The sequence below is a fragment of the Eutrigla gurnardus genome (genome assembly GCF_963514095.1).
Source record: "Eutrigla gurnardus genome assembly, chromosome: 7".
Taxonomy (NCBI): domain Eukaryota; kingdom Metazoa; phylum Chordata; class Actinopteri; order Perciformes; family Triglidae; genus Eutrigla; species Eutrigla gurnardus.
The window spans coordinates 8,643,670-8,662,566 of record NC_139921.1 but is presented as its reverse complement, the minus strand read 5'-3'; the positions used below and the strand labels follow the sequence as shown (position 1 = coordinate 8,662,566).

The 18,897-nt window shown below is 42.2% G+C and overlaps 1 protein-coding gene and 1 long non-coding RNA gene across 2 annotated transcripts; one reads left to right on the top strand and one right to left on the bottom strand.

Moving 5' to 3' along the window:
- Positions 1 to 12,775: 12,775 nt before the first annotated feature.
- LOC311015832 (uncharacterized protein KIAA1958-like) lies at positions 12,776 to 14,062 on the top strand (the record flags this gene model as incomplete). Its single annotated transcript, XM_084013273.1, has 2 exons — positions 12,776 to 13,851; positions 13,927 to 14,062. 2 exons carry the CDS (start codon positions 12,776 to 12,778, stop codon positions 14,060 to 14,062), a joined length of 1,212 nt encoding a protein of 403 aa, XP_083869399.1.
- A 3,274-nt stretch (positions 14,063 to 17,336) lies between these two features.
- Positions 17,337 to 18,249, bottom strand: LOC311016418. Its single transcript, XR_014597486.1, has 3 exons — positions 18,127 to 18,249; positions 17,609 to 17,704; positions 17,337 to 17,484 (listed from the first exon to the last, which is right to left on the bottom strand). It is a non-coding gene; the product is annotated as an uncharacterized lncRNA (long non-coding RNA).
- Between the last annotated feature and the right edge of the window lie 648 nt (positions 18,250 to 18,897).

Genomic DNA, 18,897 nt, shown 5'->3' with positions numbered 1-18,897 from the left:
CAAATGCGTTTTTTCTAAGAGGAGGTTGTCTGTAGCCAATCATATGTCTCCCTCCTTTACAGCCAATCACGTGAGTGTCTCCCCCAAAAGTCTAAAACACAACTCCGCCCGCACCGGTTCATCTTCCCCAGAATGAGGGAATAAATTACTTCCATAAAATGCTTCTTTATAAAAGAAAAATAGATATTTATATAACTGTACACCTAATCTATACAGCATAAAGACAGGGAGCACAGGAAGAAGGGAAATTATCTCCAGAAATAAGGTCGATTCTGGCTCTAGCACCCATATCCCTCCAACGCAACGCACTCACGTGATTGGCTGTAAAGGAGGGAGACATCTGATTGGCTACAGACAACCTCCTCTTAGAAAAAACGCATTTGTGGATCAGAGTCACGTCAGGGGAGTCTCAAAAGTTTCACACACAAATGCAGGGAGGTTTACAAATTAAAAGCTCTTTGTAAATACAGGTCCAACAGTTCATATATGAATGTAACAAGCCCCAAATGCGTATTTGATGAAGATTGCAAATACTTTAACATTCATGTATTTGTGATTTTTTTTTTAGATTTGTGTGTGCATTGGAAATATGTTTATGAATCTTGTTTTTTATATGTGAATATTTTTTACTTACATATGAAATGAAACCTATTTGTGTGTGCATTGAAAATGTATTTGTGTTTTGAGTCACATGTATATACAAATCCCCAAATACATTTGTAAATCTTTTTTGTGCATTTGTGAATTTCTGTGTGCATTTGTGAATTATGAGACTGTTCTAGCTCCATAGTTACCCGGGTAACATACTCCGTGAACCTAACCTGCTCGCTAGCAGGTTTGCTTCAACAAACCCTGAGTTTCTCCCTACATGTCTCCGCCTTTTTTTGGAATCTGAACCAACTCTGAAAAAATGTGCCGTCCTTTCATATTCAACCTAATTGATATGGAAATAAAAGTGATTCTAGCAGCTTTGCGTTGGGAGAGAATTTTGATTACCTTTCCTTCCAATCACATTAGATATTATCTAAACAATATTCTCCGACATTTTCAACATTTCAATTCGGACACAATCTGCAACCAGATTTTTGCAGAGCTAGCTTTTTTGTGAACGAGAGATTTATGAAATGTTTAAGGCAAGGCAAGGCAACTTTATTTGTATAGCACATTTCATACACAAGGCAGACTCAAAGTGCTTCACATCATACAACAAAGTGAAAATAAAGGCAAATTTAAAAATGCATTACAGAAAGAAAGGAGAATAAAAACATATTTGCAATAATTAAAAACAGTGCAGACATTAAAAGATTTAGCAGAAAGCTATGGTGAACATAACAGTTTTCAGTCTAGTTTTAAAAGTGGTCAGAGTTGGGGCAAGTCTTACATCTTCAGGAAGTTTATTCCAGCCATTTGTTGCATAGTGACTAAATGATGCTCTCCCGTGATTGTTGTTTACTCTGGGAATCACTAACAGATTGGTCTCAGAAGATCTTAGTGGTCTAGAAGGCTTATGTAGTGGGAGCATATAAGTGATATACTTCGGCCCTAGACCATGTAGTGATTTATATGTGAGCAGGAGGATTTTGAAATCAATCCTCTGACATACAGGGAGCCAATGTAAGGATTTAAGAATTGGTGTAATGTGCTCACATTTTTTAGTCTTTTTAAGAACTCTAGCAGCAGCGTTCTGAACAAGCTGTAGCTGCCTAACAGTTTTTTTCGGAAGACCTGCAAGGAGACCATTACAGTAGTCTAGCCTACTAGTAATAAAGGCATGTACAAGTTTTTCTAAGTCTTGAGCTGACATGAGCCCTCTAAGTCTTGCTACATTTTTTAGGTGATAGTAGGCTGATTTTGTTACTGATTTAACGTGACTGTCGAAATGTAAATCAGAATCCATTAGGGGTGTAACGGTACACAAAAATCTCGGTTCGGTACGTACCTCGGTTTTGAGGTCACGGTTCGGTTCATTTTCGGTACAGTAAGAAAACAAAATGCAAAATATAAATGTGCTAGTTGTTTATTACTTTTGTGCTTTTAACAGTAGGAACATGCACTGGAGCTAGAATGCTGCTCAAAAATATAAATACAAGTATTTAAAATATTTATTTAAAAAATAAAAATAAATAAAAATAACACTGACTGTTTCTTTAAAAAAATGTCTCCATCTGATGTGCAAAATTGAACAGTTGCAACACTAAATAGTTTAAAGTTGTTGCTCAGATTAAATAACATGAATAAGGCTCAGACTGTTTTTTTAAAAACAAATCTTTTCTCCATCTGATGTGCAAAATTGAACAGGGCAGGGAGAGGCTGTTTAAATGCGGTGGGGAGCTGTGTTTGCACTAACGTTACGCTCGTCTTTCTCCCCGTTGTAGCGATGTTCACGTGGGGGTGGTGCCGTTTCAAATGCGTCAACAGGTTTGACGTGTTGCCAGAAATATACCCGACCTCAATGTCGGCAAACCGCTTTGCCGAAGTTTTCCCAAACGGGAGACCTTAATGTCGCGGGAGGGTCCTCCAACTCTGGCTTGTTGCCAACGCTAGCGGCATTAGCCATGACGTCCGCTACTACTGCTGTTTATTGTGCCGCGGTGTGCGCAACTGCGCATGTGCGGCTGCAGCACGCTCCACAAATGCGGTCCTCTACTTAATATGTCCGTATGGAAACTCGTTCGGTACGCCTCCGTTCCGAACCGAGCACCCCGTACCGAAACGGTTCAATACAAATACATGTACCGTTACACCCCTAGAATCCATAATAACCCCAAGATTTCTGGCTTTGTTTGAGGTTTTCAGGGACAGAGAGTGAAGGTGTTGAATTACTTTAAACCTTTCTTTTTTAGCACCAAAAACAATTATCTCAGTTTTGTCCTCATTTAGTTGTAGGAAGTTTTGGCACATCCAGTCTTTGACTTGCTCAATGCACTGGCACAGAAGATCTATGGGGCGATAGTTGTTAGGTGATAGTGCTACATAGATTTGGGTGTCATCGGCATAGCAATGGTGGTCAATGTTATTATTTTGCATGATTTGTCCTAGTGGGAGCATGTAGATGTTGAATAAAGTCGGCCCCAAGATTGAACCTTGGGGGACTCCACACGTTACATTGGTAGGTTCTGATACAAAGTCGCCAATGGAAACAAAATAGTTCCTATCTTGTAGATATGACTTTAACCAGCTTAAGACTGTGCCTGAGAGCCCCACCCAGTTTTCCAACCTGTCCAAGAGTATTGAGTGGTCGACAGTGTCAAATGCAGCACTGAGGTCTAATAGCATTAATATTGAAGTTTTGCCAGAGTCTGTGTTAAGACGGATGTCATTTACAACTTTAATAAGGGCCGTCTCGGTGCTATGAAAAGGTCGAAATCCTGACTGGAAGTTGTTGTGGCAGCCAGTTGAAGCCAGGAAGTGATTTAGTTGTTGGAGGACAACTTTCTCAATTATTTTACTTATGAAGGGTAGATTTGAAATTGGTCTGTAGTTGTTGATAATAGAGGCATCTAGGTTCCGCTTTTTTAGAAGAGGTTTAATGACTGCAGTTTTGAAGGCCTTTGGGAAATTGCCTGATTGAATGGAGTTATTAACTATTTGCAATACGTCTATTGATAGGCAGTCAAAAACATTCTTAAAAAAGTTGGTAGGTAAAGCATCAAGTACATTCCTGTGTTGAAATACCTGCTTATATTTACTGTTTAATATGTGAAATATGATTAAAATCATATGCCTTAGTCAACGTATTTGCACAATATTCTTATGCTTAATTTTCAACTGAAGCCACTTTCTTTCTGTGCCTGGGGGGATTACACCCAATGAAAATGATAATTTGTTCATTGCGCTACTTTGTGAACTACTAAGACTTATTACCTTTAGATCAATCGACTGTTTCATTCAGTTATACACATTACATCGGGCAGTAATTGTCTGCCACGCCAACTGTCTCTACTTTGCTGCAGTTACGTTGCTCCGCTTTCTCAAAATTAGCTCATTTTCTACATAAACACTCAGTACTATCTAATAATGCTCTCCCGGTTGCCAAGGTGAATAGTATCGGAGCTCCATTGATGATGGCTTTGTAGAGTCGGCAGGCACGTGCGTAACTCAGAGTTTACATACTCAGAGTTGACTGAACTAATTCAAAACCGCTGTTCTGAAACCGAAAACTCAGAGTTGCCCATCTCAGAGTTGGTCAACTCAGAGTTCAGGGTTAGGTTCAGAGTTTGTTGAACCTGCTTTGTGAAACGGGCCCCTGGAGACGCAACACCCTCTTCATCTCCCTGCAGGCTCTACTTTCACTTTCTCACATACATCCTGCTGTTGGTCTCGTTCCAAATTATGAATATGGAATGGAAACTTGGGTTGGGCTTGCTAGCAATATTAAGCAGCATGAATGCATCTTTGTCATGACTGAATTGCTTCTCGAAGTCCGTCGATATCTTTGTTTTCATTTCACAGAGTGGTGCCAAGCAGTCATGTCGGCTATTTCTGATGGTGAGATTGTGATTCACAAAACTTTATTGTCCATAAGACTTCATGTGACAAAAGCATTCGTTTATGCGGTTAGGCCAAGGTGAGGAGGGCGAGATTTGTTAATGTGAGACAACACGTTTATACATTTCTTTTGTGAAAATTAATTTCAGCATTCGATTAATATTGATTTTTTTTCTATTAGAATTATATTCGATTCCCAATTTAATTGCAAAAGCCCGACTACATACACTTTGTATATACAATCTATGCCGAAACCAAACTTCCTATGAAGATAAAAGTTAATTTTTAAAAGACACTATGCATGTAACTAGCCTATGCCATGAATGGCCCCTGCAAAACTGAGGAAAAGCAAAATGGTGTGACTGACCAAGCTGCGTTGTTTGATGCATTGGAGTGAGAACCTGTCATATGTGCATGTAAGCCCGTTGTGTTTTATCCAGTTCAGGGCTGCAGTCAAAGTTACTATCTCAGTGTTATGATAAGAGCTGGGTGAATTCTCTAAACGCTTCAGTGCTCCCCTTCTTATCTACTTCAGCATAGGACATGTCACACAATTCCTTGCGGGCAGCAACATTTAAAACAACGCAACATTTGGCCGTTCATGAAAGCAAACAATATACAGTATTATACACATGTCACAAATAAGTGACAAAAAACACAAGAAAAACAAATAAAATGATAATGCTCAAAGTATGCAAATTCATCACAATCATGCTGCCATGTGTGAATTTGCATCTATTCGTCTCTTTGTATCGACTCTTTATGCAATAGCGCCATGGGCTTCGGACTCATTGTATGACACTTTTTTAAATCATTACTTCAGGCTTGGCTGGAGGGTTTATTTAAAACCTGCCACTGAGCAGCTTTGGGTGTGTGTAGATGATGTTTTTGTAGCAGCAAATAATAATTGTCTTTGTAAAGATAAAGCGGACTAATGTCTACCTGAACAGAGACACTCCACCGGCCCGGAGTGGAGTCTCTCCACAAAGGAAGCATTTTTACATAATTTCTTTGTATTTCAGTCAGGCGGCTTTGGAAGCCTTTCATCGGTATTCATGTTATTTCTGATGGTTTTAATGTGACGCAATTTATTATTATTTGAATTTTTTGCCACTTTAGTCGCCTTGTGCACACCTGCCTGTGGTGTGGATAGTTAATTCCACATCAGTGACTGCGAGGTGATGCAGGCATTCTGCTCGTCTGCAGTATCTCTGCAATAAGGTTCAATTTAACTCACTGCCACTTGAGCCGGCATTCTCATGAATACAAAACAGTTTGCACACAATAGTTCCATGTGTGGCTTTACATCCTTCCAATTTTCCCGACCCATTTTGTAATTTAACACATGATATACATATAGGTGGTCCTTCTCTTCTATACCACGGCACTGACACACCAACAATGATGAATATGGGAAAGATGGTGATATATGTAATATATGCATTCAATCCTCCCTTTCATACATCCACCACAAAGGGCGCCATCAAGAAAAATAGATGTCATATATATATATATATTGTCCATAGTTAACTCGCGATTAATCGCAAATTAATCGCATTTTTTGGCAATTTTTTTTTTCTTCTAAATGTACCTTAATGTATTTTTTTCATATTCTTAATACTTTTAACAACATAAGGGCAAATATACTTGATTTATGAAAATGTTTATTTAACACTTCAAATATCCCCTTACCAAAACATGGGATCAAAACAGGGTTATAAGAATATATCACAAACAATTAAAGTGAACATGTCACAGGAGATAGTGTAACAGGAGATAAGTACAGTTAGGATATAAGTGCATTGGCTTGCAAGTGATATCTCAGACTGGACGTATTTCTATGGTAGCTCATTTCATACCCACAGTACGCGCAGATGACTTTGGTCTTATCGACTGAACCATCCGGCAGTCTTTTGAAGGTGAATTTGCCGTTCACAAGACCTTTCTCCATTTCTTCGCTTCCTCCTTTGTCCCGTAGTGGCGCCAATCCTGCTTCTTCTTCTTCTGCCTCAAGGTACGTGTCCACAGGGGCGTTTTTAAACGCGAGTGGACGCGCCGCTTCCCAGTATTGCACGCTTGGTGGGCTGCCACTAGAGGATGATTGACAGGCGCTCTCCTTTAAACAACAAATTTTTGCGAGCGTTCGCGAGCGTTACCGAGGCGGCGAGTCGAGCCCGGTGCCTCCGATTAGCATAAAGTAGATTCGACTTCAACTTTAGGCAAATGAGGAGCGGCCAACTCGCGCGCCGTCTCTCGACATTCGCCGCAACGCTACCAGAATGCATAGCACGGCTTTTCACATAGACAATGAACGGGACGCGGGGAAACACCGCTGCCTGTGGACACGCACCTTCCCTCTGGATCAAGACTACAGGTGCCACCGACGGCCATAAATCATACAATGCGCGTTTTTGTTTTTTTTTAATACCGAGCGTTAATCGCGCGTTAAAAAAATTAACGCCGTTAAGAGGATGTTGCGTTGACAGCCCTAATATATATATATAAATATAAAATTGTAATTTGTTGTTATTTGTTGTTATCGTAATTTTGTAATTTGCAAGATCTGTAATCTAAAAACCTCTTTACCTCAATTAAGGATAGAATATTTTTTGACTCTCTTTCACTAGAGGGTTTTTGTTTCTAAAGAATGCTTATATTGACCGTTGAAGGTTATCTAATTGTTACTAAATCTGAGGGTTTACTATGTAAGTGGCCATTCAGAGCATAAGCAGAGCAGAGCACTGTAGATGTGTGGATTTACACATCTTTCAACACATATAGCAACACATATATAGCAACACATGCTGAAGCAGTATCCCTGAGGCATTTTCAGATGACAGTGTGAGACTGGAGTGGGCTCCTTAAAATTATTTGTTTCCTTTGTTCCAGTCATTAACTGGACACCACACAGCTAAAAGCCCCTGGAAAGAGTGAGTATTGAAATGCACTTAGTCTTTAGAAGTAAAATATCACTGTACTGTTGTGCCATGTGAGCAAACACCTCTTTCAATGTTATTGGAGGAATTAATGTAGCATTATCAATAATAGGTAGCATTACTGGTAGCAGCAGAATACATGATAGGTCTTAACTTGACACCTTGTCATAATATAGGATGGTAATAACAGAGGTAACAACCTGGTTATAACTAGTCCAAGATATCCATATCCATAGATATATCAGTATGGGTTCATTTGGCTTTTGATAGCCCGCCAATCATTAAACGATAACTTATTAGAATGGGGTGATAATAGGTTAATCTGGTCATATTAATCTTTTTATACAGAGTACAACATCTTGACAGAGATGCATGTTTTTATTGGTATTGCTACTTAGCTTAGCTTAGTTTCATCAGGTTCTTAAAGCTAGACAGAGACTGGAAACTGCAAGAAAAAAGAACTTAGTTTAAAACTCTTGGTGTTGTTATTTTCAAATCTCAAACAGTGGCTACAGTACATCCTCTCCCATGCTGCTTGTTCAATCTAGTCTTAGTGTGGGGGCAATCTTTGCACAAGACAATGTTAAGGTTCAGGAAAAAACAATCTACATGATCTGTCACAGTGAACCTTCCGAAAGCAGAGTGCCTATCTGCCACACTGGTTCATTAAGAACCTTCTACTGGGAGTAGTTTATCCACATGACACTTAAACAGCTGGACAGAAGCAGAGGGGAATAATTAGTTAACTGAATGGATGGAGGCAAATCTTGACTTTTATTATTTTGAGTTTGTGAAATTGTCCACCAATTGTCTATCACTTATCCTGTATTCAGGGTTGCGGGGGGGCTGGAGCCGATCCTAGCTGACATTGGGCGAAGGCAGGGTACACCCTGGACACGACGGCAGTCTATCACAGGGCTAACATATAGAGACAAACAACCATTCACTCTCACATTCACACCTACAGCAATTTGGAGTCATCAATGAACCTATCCCCATCCTGCATGTCTTTGGACTGTGGGAGGAACCCTGATAACCCGGAGAGAACCCACACTTACACGGGGAGAACATGCAAATTGCAAGTTACAAGTTTTTTCATGTCGCTAACCACAACAACCAAAACTAATGTCTTTGGGCCCTAGTTTCGTGGCGCAGCGCAGGGCTGTGCAGGGTGGCGGAGCCGGCGTAATGCAAGTTTCGACCCGCGCAGCCTTGCGCAAGGTCAGTTTGGCAGTTTGGTGGATCGCCTGCGCCAAGATGGGTGTGGCGGCGCAGCAGGGGGAGGCGTCACAGATTCAGCTTGGCGTAGTGGAAGTTTTGTGGCAAAAAGCCTCGCCGAGACTGCGCTGAAAGCCCGCCAGCTCCAACCTGGTCTACTCTCGGCGTAAGGCGCAAGGCGCAAAAAAAGTCCATTCATTCAAGGCGAATCACAGCTGGCGGAGTGGAAGTTTGGCTGACGGCGCGCAGTGCGCACACGTCACCGAGACCTCACAGGCAGGTTTCCACAGTTCCAGGCACATTTAAATGCAATAAATAATCACAACAAACACTATTTAATGCAACTAATTGAATCAACACGTGAATTTATATCTATATAGATTGTCCCGTCGCACCTGACGTCAGATCAAAGGCGGATGGCACGCGTAACGGAAACTCAGCCTCTCGGACCAAAACATCTCCCTCTCTCTCTCCTGTTTTTTTATAATATCAGCATTGTTATTATTATGATACGCACGCACAACGCGTGATGCGCGTGGTGGGAGCGGCGCCGCTGCTTCTGTCATCGGCTTGTCAAGTGACGGAACTTGCACTGAACCTCCCCTAACGCATTAAAGGCGAGGAGAGGAGCTCATTTGATTGGTGAAGATCTGAATCGGCTGTATTAATCCCAGTCCACGCCTCGTCTCCACGCCTCGTCTCCGACTCACGCCTTCTTCTCCTCCCTCTTTCCCACTTGCACGGTGTGCCTGCGCGAGCCTGCGCGGTGCACGAAACTTGCAAAGTCCAGGCGGACACACCCCGTCGGCGTGGCGCAGATGCGCTGAGTGCTGACTACGCCTGGTCTACCAAACTAGGGCCCTTTATGTTATAAGTAGGGGTGTGACGAGATCTCGTACCAGATATTTCTCGTCGCGTTAAAAATCCGTCTCGCGAGATTTGTGAGCTATACATATAGCTGAGGTTTTACAGACAGCTGTTACTGACTGGGAGCTTAAAAAACCCAACCACGGCATCGCTTATTGTTACCGACAATGCACGTAATATGGACGTGGCCGTGCGTGACGCGGGATTGAAGTCGCACATCTGTTTTGCGCACACTATAAATCTTGCAACCCAAGCTGGCTTCGGTGTTCCCCGCATCGCTCGTTTACTCGGGCGGGTGAGACGTGTGACTGCTTTTTTTCATCGTAGTTCAGTGGCTACCGCATTGAAAATGTCCAAGCAGAAACGGCTACAATTGCCATCACACAAGTTAATCACGGGCACGTTGGATATGCTGGCTCGTTACCTTGAGCAGCAAGCTGCCATAGCAGCAGCTCTCACCAGCCCAGAGATAAGACAAAACTCCCGAAGCATTGATACACTTGACAGCTGCGATGTTCATGACATACTTGGTCAGGCTCCGTTTGCACTATTTGCACTCTGTATTGACAAAGTAGAAGTTTGATTTGGTTATGCACATATTTACACTTGGGAAAAATAAATATTTTATTTTATTTATTTTATTTTAACTTTTATAAATTTTAGTTTAAGTTTAAATTTGTGAAAGAAGAAGTTTATTAAAAGATCATGCTTACATCATGCATGTAAAGAGTTATAATAAAATATTTCAAAATGCATGTGCAACTCTGTTAAATTAAAGTCTGTTAGTCCAGTCATATATTTTGTCATTGTAGTTTTCTTAAAATCTCGTCTCGTCTCGTTCTCGTGAACCCAATATCGTGTCTCCTCTCGTCTCGTGAGCGGAGTGTATCGTCACACCCCTAGTTATAAGTATTGTTTGTGCCTGCCGAATGTTAGCTTCAGGCAAGAAAATCACGGTTTTGCCTATGTACAGTAGGTTAGGTTAACTCTAAAAATATCCTATTTTCCATTGGCATTGTTTGAGTACTGAGCGACGCAACAAAAAGTGTCCCTCTACCAGGCAGCAACCAGCAGTTCTGAGAAGTGTATGTCGAAATTGTACTCCAATACACTAGTGTGTCACTACTGTGCCAAGTTACCTTTGCTGATACCACAGATAGCGATTAATATGGGTTTCTTCATTTTTCCCTCACATAAAGGCTCCCTTGATTGCAGTATTAGTGTCTTTAGCCGAAGGGCTGGAAATGTTCATTTGTAGACATCCTAATCAATTCAGCTACAGGCGCTCATTGACATCATCAGTCATGTTAAAACGTATCTGATCAAAGGGCATAGTTTCGATGCACACGGAGAAGGTGGGGGGCATTAAAACCGACATAGACTGCCTGCCTGCCTGTCTGTCTGTCTGACTGTCTGTCTGTCTGTCTCGCCTCACAGCGAGAGGGTCTCGATTCCCGGCTCGGGCTCCTTCTGTGTGGAGTTTGCATGTTCTCCCCAAGTAAGCGTGGGTTCTCTCCGGGTTCTCTGGCTTCCTCCCACAGTCCAAAGACATGCAGGATGGGGATAGGTTCATTGATGACTCTAAATTGCTCGTACGTGTGAATGTGAGTGTGAATGGCTGTCTGTCTCTACATGTTAGCCCTGTGATAGACTGGCGTCCTGTCCAGGGTGTACCCTGCCTTCGCCCAATGATAGCTGGGATCGGCTCCAGACCCTCCGCGACCCTGAATACAGGATAAGCGCTAGACAATGGATGGACAAATCATTCATTGGACCAACCAAAGAGCCTCAGGAAAAGCACTCCATATATTTTGAATGTCTGAACCATTCTCTGTCAACATCAGCCCCCCAGCTTCCCCTTTCAATGGTGGTAAGGTTCAACCCCCTTTTTGTTTTGTCATTTTTTTGTTCCTCCCGTACACACACATTATTATGGGTCAGTTATTTTAGCATTAAATTAATATGATTGTAAAGCCTTATTATAATACACCTGTGCTGCCATTTGGATCAATTGCTCACCATGCTTATCTGTTTTTCAAAGACTTCCCTCTCTATCTAAAGCCACAGCTTGGGTAATAAAATCCTCTCAATGAAGATCCCTTTCTGTTTTTTTTTCATGTTTTATTGGATAACGGCAACTTCAAAGTGTAGATGGATTCTTACCTTTAATTCCAAAATGGAAAAGATCTGGCTTCAAAGAGCAGTCATCATCTGAATCATTGGATACCATCAAATAGAGTTATTTCTGGAGTCGTTCAGGAAAAGCAATCATTCTGTCATTATCTGTGTTTTTCTCGAGTTCATTTCCGGTTTTATTTTGTAATTTTGTCTCCTGTGTGGTTTCCTGTCTTGTACTTCCTGGTCCTCGTTTCTGCTGTCTTGACTCCCCCACCTGCCCTAATGTGTTTCACCTGTCCCTCGTCAGCTCCCTGCCTCCCTGTGTATATAGTCTGTGTTTCCCCTGTCTCGCTGTCGGGTCAACATTGTATATGTTGATCCCTGCATGCTGCACCATCCTGTTTCCCTGGGAATATTCGTCTCCCTGCGTCCAGCCTCCCGTGTCCCTTTGTGTTTTTGTTGGTATCGTGTTTCTTTTTGCCTGACTATTTTACCCTTGTGTCTCCCTAACTTTATACTTTGTTTTATTAGTTAAATAAACATTACTTTTACATTACCCTTTGTCTCCTGCCTGCTTTTGGGTCCAACCCCTTGTTCAGTCGTGACACAATCCACTGGACGAGGGAATGATATGATTGGCTGTATAAATGTATGTTCATTGATTATAGTCAAAAGTTATGTTTTATCTGAATACATTCTGTCATCTCCCTGTGTAACCATGGGTTCTTTCCGGGTTCTCCGGCTTCTTCCCACAGTCCAAAGACATGCAGGATGGGGATAGGTTCATTGATGACTGAATTATCCGTATGTATGAATGTGAGTGTGACTGGTTCTGTTGGCCCAGCGATGAACTGGCAACCTGTCCAGGGTGTACCCCGCCTTCACCCAATGCCAGCTGGGATCGGCTCCAGCTTTATACTTTGTTTTATTAGTTAATTATACAACAGGTAGTTCCGACCGGTCCCAACCGAGCAATTTGATTGGACAAGAGACGTTCCATGAGTGCTGATATACAGTATAACAGCACTGCGACTTTTTACAGACATAATCACTCCGCTGTACGGGCGTTCTAATAACCGTTATTAGCTAACGTTACATCAGCTGTTAAATAGCCTATCTTAGATTGTGGCAAACTTTGCACGGTAAAGATGGACATATTTCCAAAAATAACATTTGATTTGAACTATGAATGGTCATCATCAGACTCGGAGGAGGATGAAGGGAAGGAAAGAGGCCTGGATACATCAGCGCAAACCAGGTGTGCTGATATGACATCAGCCGACCTCGACAACTTAGAGAAGAGCAAAAATGAAGCTAACACTGTAAGGCAGACAACCTGGGCTCTGAACTGCCTTCAGACCTGGATTAATCTAAAAAATATCCAGGTCAACTTTCAGTCGATTAAGAAGACCGAGCTGAACACGGTGTTGAGGCAGTTTTATGGATCGATCCGGACAACTAAAGGGGAGCTCTACAGCATCAGCAGCTACCTTGGACTTCGGGCTGGATTAAATCGATACATCAACGAACCTCCAGTTAGCCGTTTGTGGAATTTGATGCAGGACCCAGAGTTTACATCAGCTAATAATGTTTTCAAAGGAGTCGTCAAAGAGATCAGAAGGGCAGGGAAGGACAGAACAACACATCACCCCCCGATCTCACCTGAAGACCAGCGCATCTTAAAATATGCGGCAGCGCTGAGTCCAGACAATCCTCAGGGTTTACTGAACAAGGTCTGGTATGACATTCAGGTGCACTTTGGACGCAGGGGCAAAGAGGGGAATCGGGACCTCAAACCTGACTCATTCATACTGAAAAGTGACGACAACGGAGCAAAATATTTCACAATGTCGTTCAATGAGGAAACAAAAAATCATAAAGACCCGCTGGAGAGAGACAGAGAAAACCGGAGGGGCGCTATGTACGAGGAGCGAGGAAATGCGCTCTGCCCGGTAGCGTCGCTCGCAAAATATTTAAAGAGAATTCCACCTGGTGCAAAGGCCCTGTATCTGCAGCCGAGGAGGGGGACAGTGGAGACAGACGGCTTCTGGTTTACCGCCGTTCCCCTGGGAGTAAACCAGCTGGCACAGATGTTACCCAGGATGTGCAAGGAGGCGGGGACACACACGTCTTACACCAACCACAGCCTGAGAGCCACTGCCATAAAGAAACTGTCTGATGCGGGACTCGAGGCGAGGGAGATCATGGCAGTGAGTGGGCATAGGTGAGATGCTTTATACATTTTGACACTGTGTCGCAGAACATAAAATACATATCTAAACAAAAACTTTTTTCGTAGGTCTGAAAGCTCACTAAAAAGCTACTGGAGACCATCTATGGAGAGCCGGAAACGCTGGAGCAACGTGCTGTCTGATCGAGCTGTTAACTCACCAGAAACACACATCATGCCACCAAAGCGTCTGTCAACGGTGTGATTATCTGCGGCACTCGGCCTGCGGCCTCGTGCCTACGACCGAATCACAGCCGTGCTGATATACAGTACAACAGCACGACCTCGAGTGTGATATTGCTTAAATAAACATTACTTTTACATTACCCTTTGTCTCCTGCCTGCTTTTGGGTCCAACCCCTTGTTCAGTCGTGACACATTCCACTGGACGAGGGAATGATATGATTGGCTGTATAAATGTATGTTCATTGATTATAGTCAAAAGTTATGTTTTATCCGAATACATTCTTTCATCTCCCTGTGTAACCATGGGTTCTTTCCGGGTTCTCCGGCTTCTTCCAACAGTCCAAAGACATGCAGGATGGGGATAGGTTCATTGATGACTGAATTATCCGTAAGTATGAATGTGAGTGTGACTGGTTCTGTTGGCCCAGCGATGAACTGGCAACCTGTCCAGGGTGTACCCCGCCTTATTATTGGCCACATATGCCAGGAGGGAAGATGCAGAAACAGCTGATCGCTACATCAGAACTTGTATGGTAAAAGCATATCCATAACTCTCTTTATTTGAGAAAGTTAATTAAGATTTTTTAAAGATGAATTAAAGATGAATTAAAACATTTCTAATGCGATACATCTTCAGCCTGAAAGGATAATTGTGAGAATAGGACAAATGCACAATAAAAAATTGTGTCAAAGATTAATAAAAAAAATAATTATTAAATAAAAATATGTATTTGGAGTCTCACTTGCCTCAAAGACCTCTTTCCAGATTTACTGCATTTTGGGCATGTTCAGAATATGCATAGTTTAAAACAATTAAAAAACTCTTCCATTTGAATTATTTCCATTAATTCAAGTTAGTTAATACATGTGCTTCATTGTAAATGAATTTTTTTTGTGGTATGTCTCTAATCATTTCCATTTCCCATCTTCTTTTTACCTGATGTGTGTTATTCAAAGTGATGTCTAGGAATATCTGATAGAAATGACTTATTACTTTCTTTCCCCAATTTCCTGTTCAGACTTTAATTAAGAACTATTCAATTGGTTCCATAACTTTATTCCATTCTTTATCTTTTGTGAGTAATTTTAACATAATGATATATCATATTCACATCAAAATGTCAATTGATGAACCACATTGTACGTGATCTGAAAGCCAACCTTCTAATGCAAATGATCAAGTCTAGTTTATTTATATAGCACATTTGATACAACAGGCATGGACTCGATATGCTCCAAAATGAAAATAAAAAATAAAGCGAAAGATTATATCGCAAAAATATATAAGATAAGAAGGTACATCAGGTAACCATGGCAATCTCATTAAATATGGCAGCTTGGTCACTAGCCCTGCACATCAAACTATGAAGCTCTAGGTCCCCCCCCCCCCCCCCCCCCCCCCCTCTACTTTCAGTTTAATTCTTTCATTTTCACAGGAAACAACTTGGTTAGGTTTAGGAAAAACAAGAACACAGCAAGTTAAGCCGGACCTGGATACAATCCAGTGGGGATAAGTGTTGATGAATTATGTTTAATGTACACAACTATCTGTGTATCTGATGTCTAACACAGCAGTATTGTTTGCACGCATTTTATGACTTCACACCTTTGATCACTATGCCAATAAACAGGAAAGAAAACTGTCCAGGGTTATGATGGGTTAATTCAGGTTTTTCCTATGTGACTCTGTTGTGGATGGACCAACATAGTCCAGCTGTAATGGAAGTGGCGTTCCTGTAGAAACTGCTTGTTTTATTGTGTTTTATTTACATAGCTGTATTACCTTCACAATGGTGTCTTGAATTACTTTTTTGTAACTGCATTAAAGGGGCCCTATTATGCTATTTTTCCACAAGTTAATATAAGTTATTGATGTCTCCAAACCTGGTCTTTGAATTCCTCAACTGGAAAAAACATTCGGAACATGTATTTCGGAGTGGATCACACTCCTCATTTTCAGCTTTTTTACCCCACTTTTTCAAACGGGTGATTCTGTCGGGGTGTAGCCTTATGCTAATGAGATTACCCCTGACCCCGCTCCTACTGAGGAAGTGGTTGTGTCTCTCCGCCCCGTGCTGTCCGCGTCCAGCTTGTTGCCATGGTTATGGTTCTACGCTACAAACTAACAGCGGTCCAGCCGTACCGCTTCGAACCGGACTCCGACCCAGAACCAGGACCGGCTCCTGTAGAAGTTCCGACGCCGCGGATGCAGCAGGACGAACCTGGATGGTTAGTTAACATGTCTGTGTAACGTTTTGGACGGTAACTCGATGTGTGTTAGCGTAGCTAGCGCTAGCCACAATGACGCTAATGCTGCGTTCTTCGCTCTATAAGTAACGTATCTGTGAGCTATTTTCGGCAACAATTAATATTGTTAGTAGTGCCGTGTTGTTGACAGTTCATTGTTGCATGTTTTCCAAATGGGGAACATTATATTTAAACGGATGAAAACCCGATGAAAACAGCGTCCTGTATGCGGGCAGTTTGTTTACATCACATTAACGGGATTAAAAACGTCATCCTCTACACATATAAAGATATACAAGCAACAGGATTTGGTCAGTATGTCGTCCTCCAGAATTATGTGCTGAATTGTGAATCATAGGCTGTGTGCTGTGTTTTTTAAACGTGATTGTGCTCCATCTCAACATTATGTGCTAAACTTACTGTTACAAAATTCAAACATGAGGTTTACACCTCAGCTTGTCAGCAAAGTCAGTCAGGTTACCATATTAACAAGATTTGTTGTTGAAATGTTCAAATTCTGTACTATATTCATCTAGGTGACTAAGTGGGCCTTCAGACACCGAACACGTCTGCTGCATGGAGACACCACAGGTAATGTTACTGTCTGTTACACCAAGTTGTCTGTTGAGATTATTATCCACATAACATGACGATTATCATGATTCACACTCGGTAAGAAGACGGATGCAGCAGCTGGAGGAGGAAGAGGCTTGCATGGTGGGACATCCTGGTTGGAACCGTCTGTCTGAATGTTCTCTCTCCAAAACGCATGAAATATACAGTTGGTTATGGTGCTTTACACGTAAGAGGAATACAGCAGTCTGTTGTTTGTTTATCAATTGTGTTTTATAAAAATAAATCCCTCTATGCAACATATTATGCAGTCTTCCTGACCATTACTTCAGTAATATCAACCATGACACATTTTACAATTACTGTAAAGACTTTATTGTCAAATTAATCAGCAGTTGAAATTCACAGTTATCTCAGAACACAAACGCAAACTGTTTGTGGCCGACTCTGCAGGGTCATATCAAGCTCTTCTGAAGTCAAGGAAGAGCTGCCCTCCAAAGTATCCTCCTCCTCTACCGGGTCCAGGCGAGCTCTCTGTGATGGTCTCCTTATTGGGGTGGTTGTGAAACAGGTCTGGAACCATGGCTGTGCCAACACCAAAGTCCTTGCAGGACACAGTAGCTGTAACAGAGTTGTATGGAGGAATGAAACCCATGATATCACATAATAGAAATACACATCTGCACAACTACTAGTAGTTGCTGTTAAACCTGATCTCAAGTAGGCTACATGTCAGGCTACACACCTTTACTTGGGTAAGGAGCCTGTAGTCCTCCTAGACAGGTGAGTGCCAACAGTAGCTGTGGTGGCTCGGTGTGGGACGCTGATGGGAGCTGCTGCTCTGTAAGCAGACAGACTGTCAGACAGACGGTCAGAGTTTACCACTACATCTGAAATGTGGAACACGTTACTATTTCACTATAACTGATGTGGTGACGCACCAATAGCTCGTAAAATCCCTTCGTTAGCGGTGCAAAAACAAACGTTTGGTGACGTCGTCTTTGCATCGGTGTGTAAACAAACACAGATCAGCTGCTCTTGCTGCCGCATTCAAGCTACAAAACGTTCCCAAGCAAACTGATGTCTAGCGTTATTTCACAGGTTTGGGCCCCCGCAGTACTACGTATCGTTAACGGTCCTCAATATCAATACAATGGAAGCTTTTAACGCAACACGCCAATGCTAACTTTAGCGCAACACACCATGCTAAGAAAGCAACGGTAAACTGTAACACGGCATATTACATAATATTTAGAAACTTACCGCTTCAGTGTCTGTGGTTGGCTCTCGGACTGTCGGTACTGATCCAAACTTTAGCCCCAGGTTAGAGGTATATCCTGAGCTGTAGCGAACCATGTTGTCAGAGCTCCTGTCGGTGAAGTGCGTCGCACACACAAACACACATTTACGGACGCGTGTGCGCACATTTCCATCGTAGATGCTCCGACGATGCCAGTAAATATCAGCAATTGGACTGCCAACTCGCTTTCCGTTGATTTTGGCATTTTGGTCCACTGGTTTGTATGTACATCACACTGACAGCCAAAATGTATGGGGATTATGTGGGCGGGACCACACAGGTGGAGCGATTCTAATGAGCCGAGATGACCCATATAAGGCACAGGAAAATTCGGTGCTGACGTCATTTAGTGGACATTCTGCAAACCGTTCGTTTATCGGGAGGATTTCTTTCAAACTGAGAAAGTGAAACAGGGAGATGGTGGTCTTTTCTGATACTGTGGGGACTTATTGACACCCCAGGGACCCATTTTAGGGTTGAAAAACATGGAAAAGTCGATTTTTCATAATAGGGCCCCTTTAACACATAAACATGCTGCCCATCTTCAACCACCTCCCTACTGCTTACAAATGCAGCGACAGCAGCTGGATTTCAGAGCTGAATGGGGTTGATATTTTGCGTTGGTCTTGAAAGAATTTGCCCAACAAGATCAAAAAGCTGCATATTTTTCTGACAAGCGTGACATTCTTTCCATAGGGCAGACGTTAAGGAGGTTGTGGTGCCCCGATGGAACA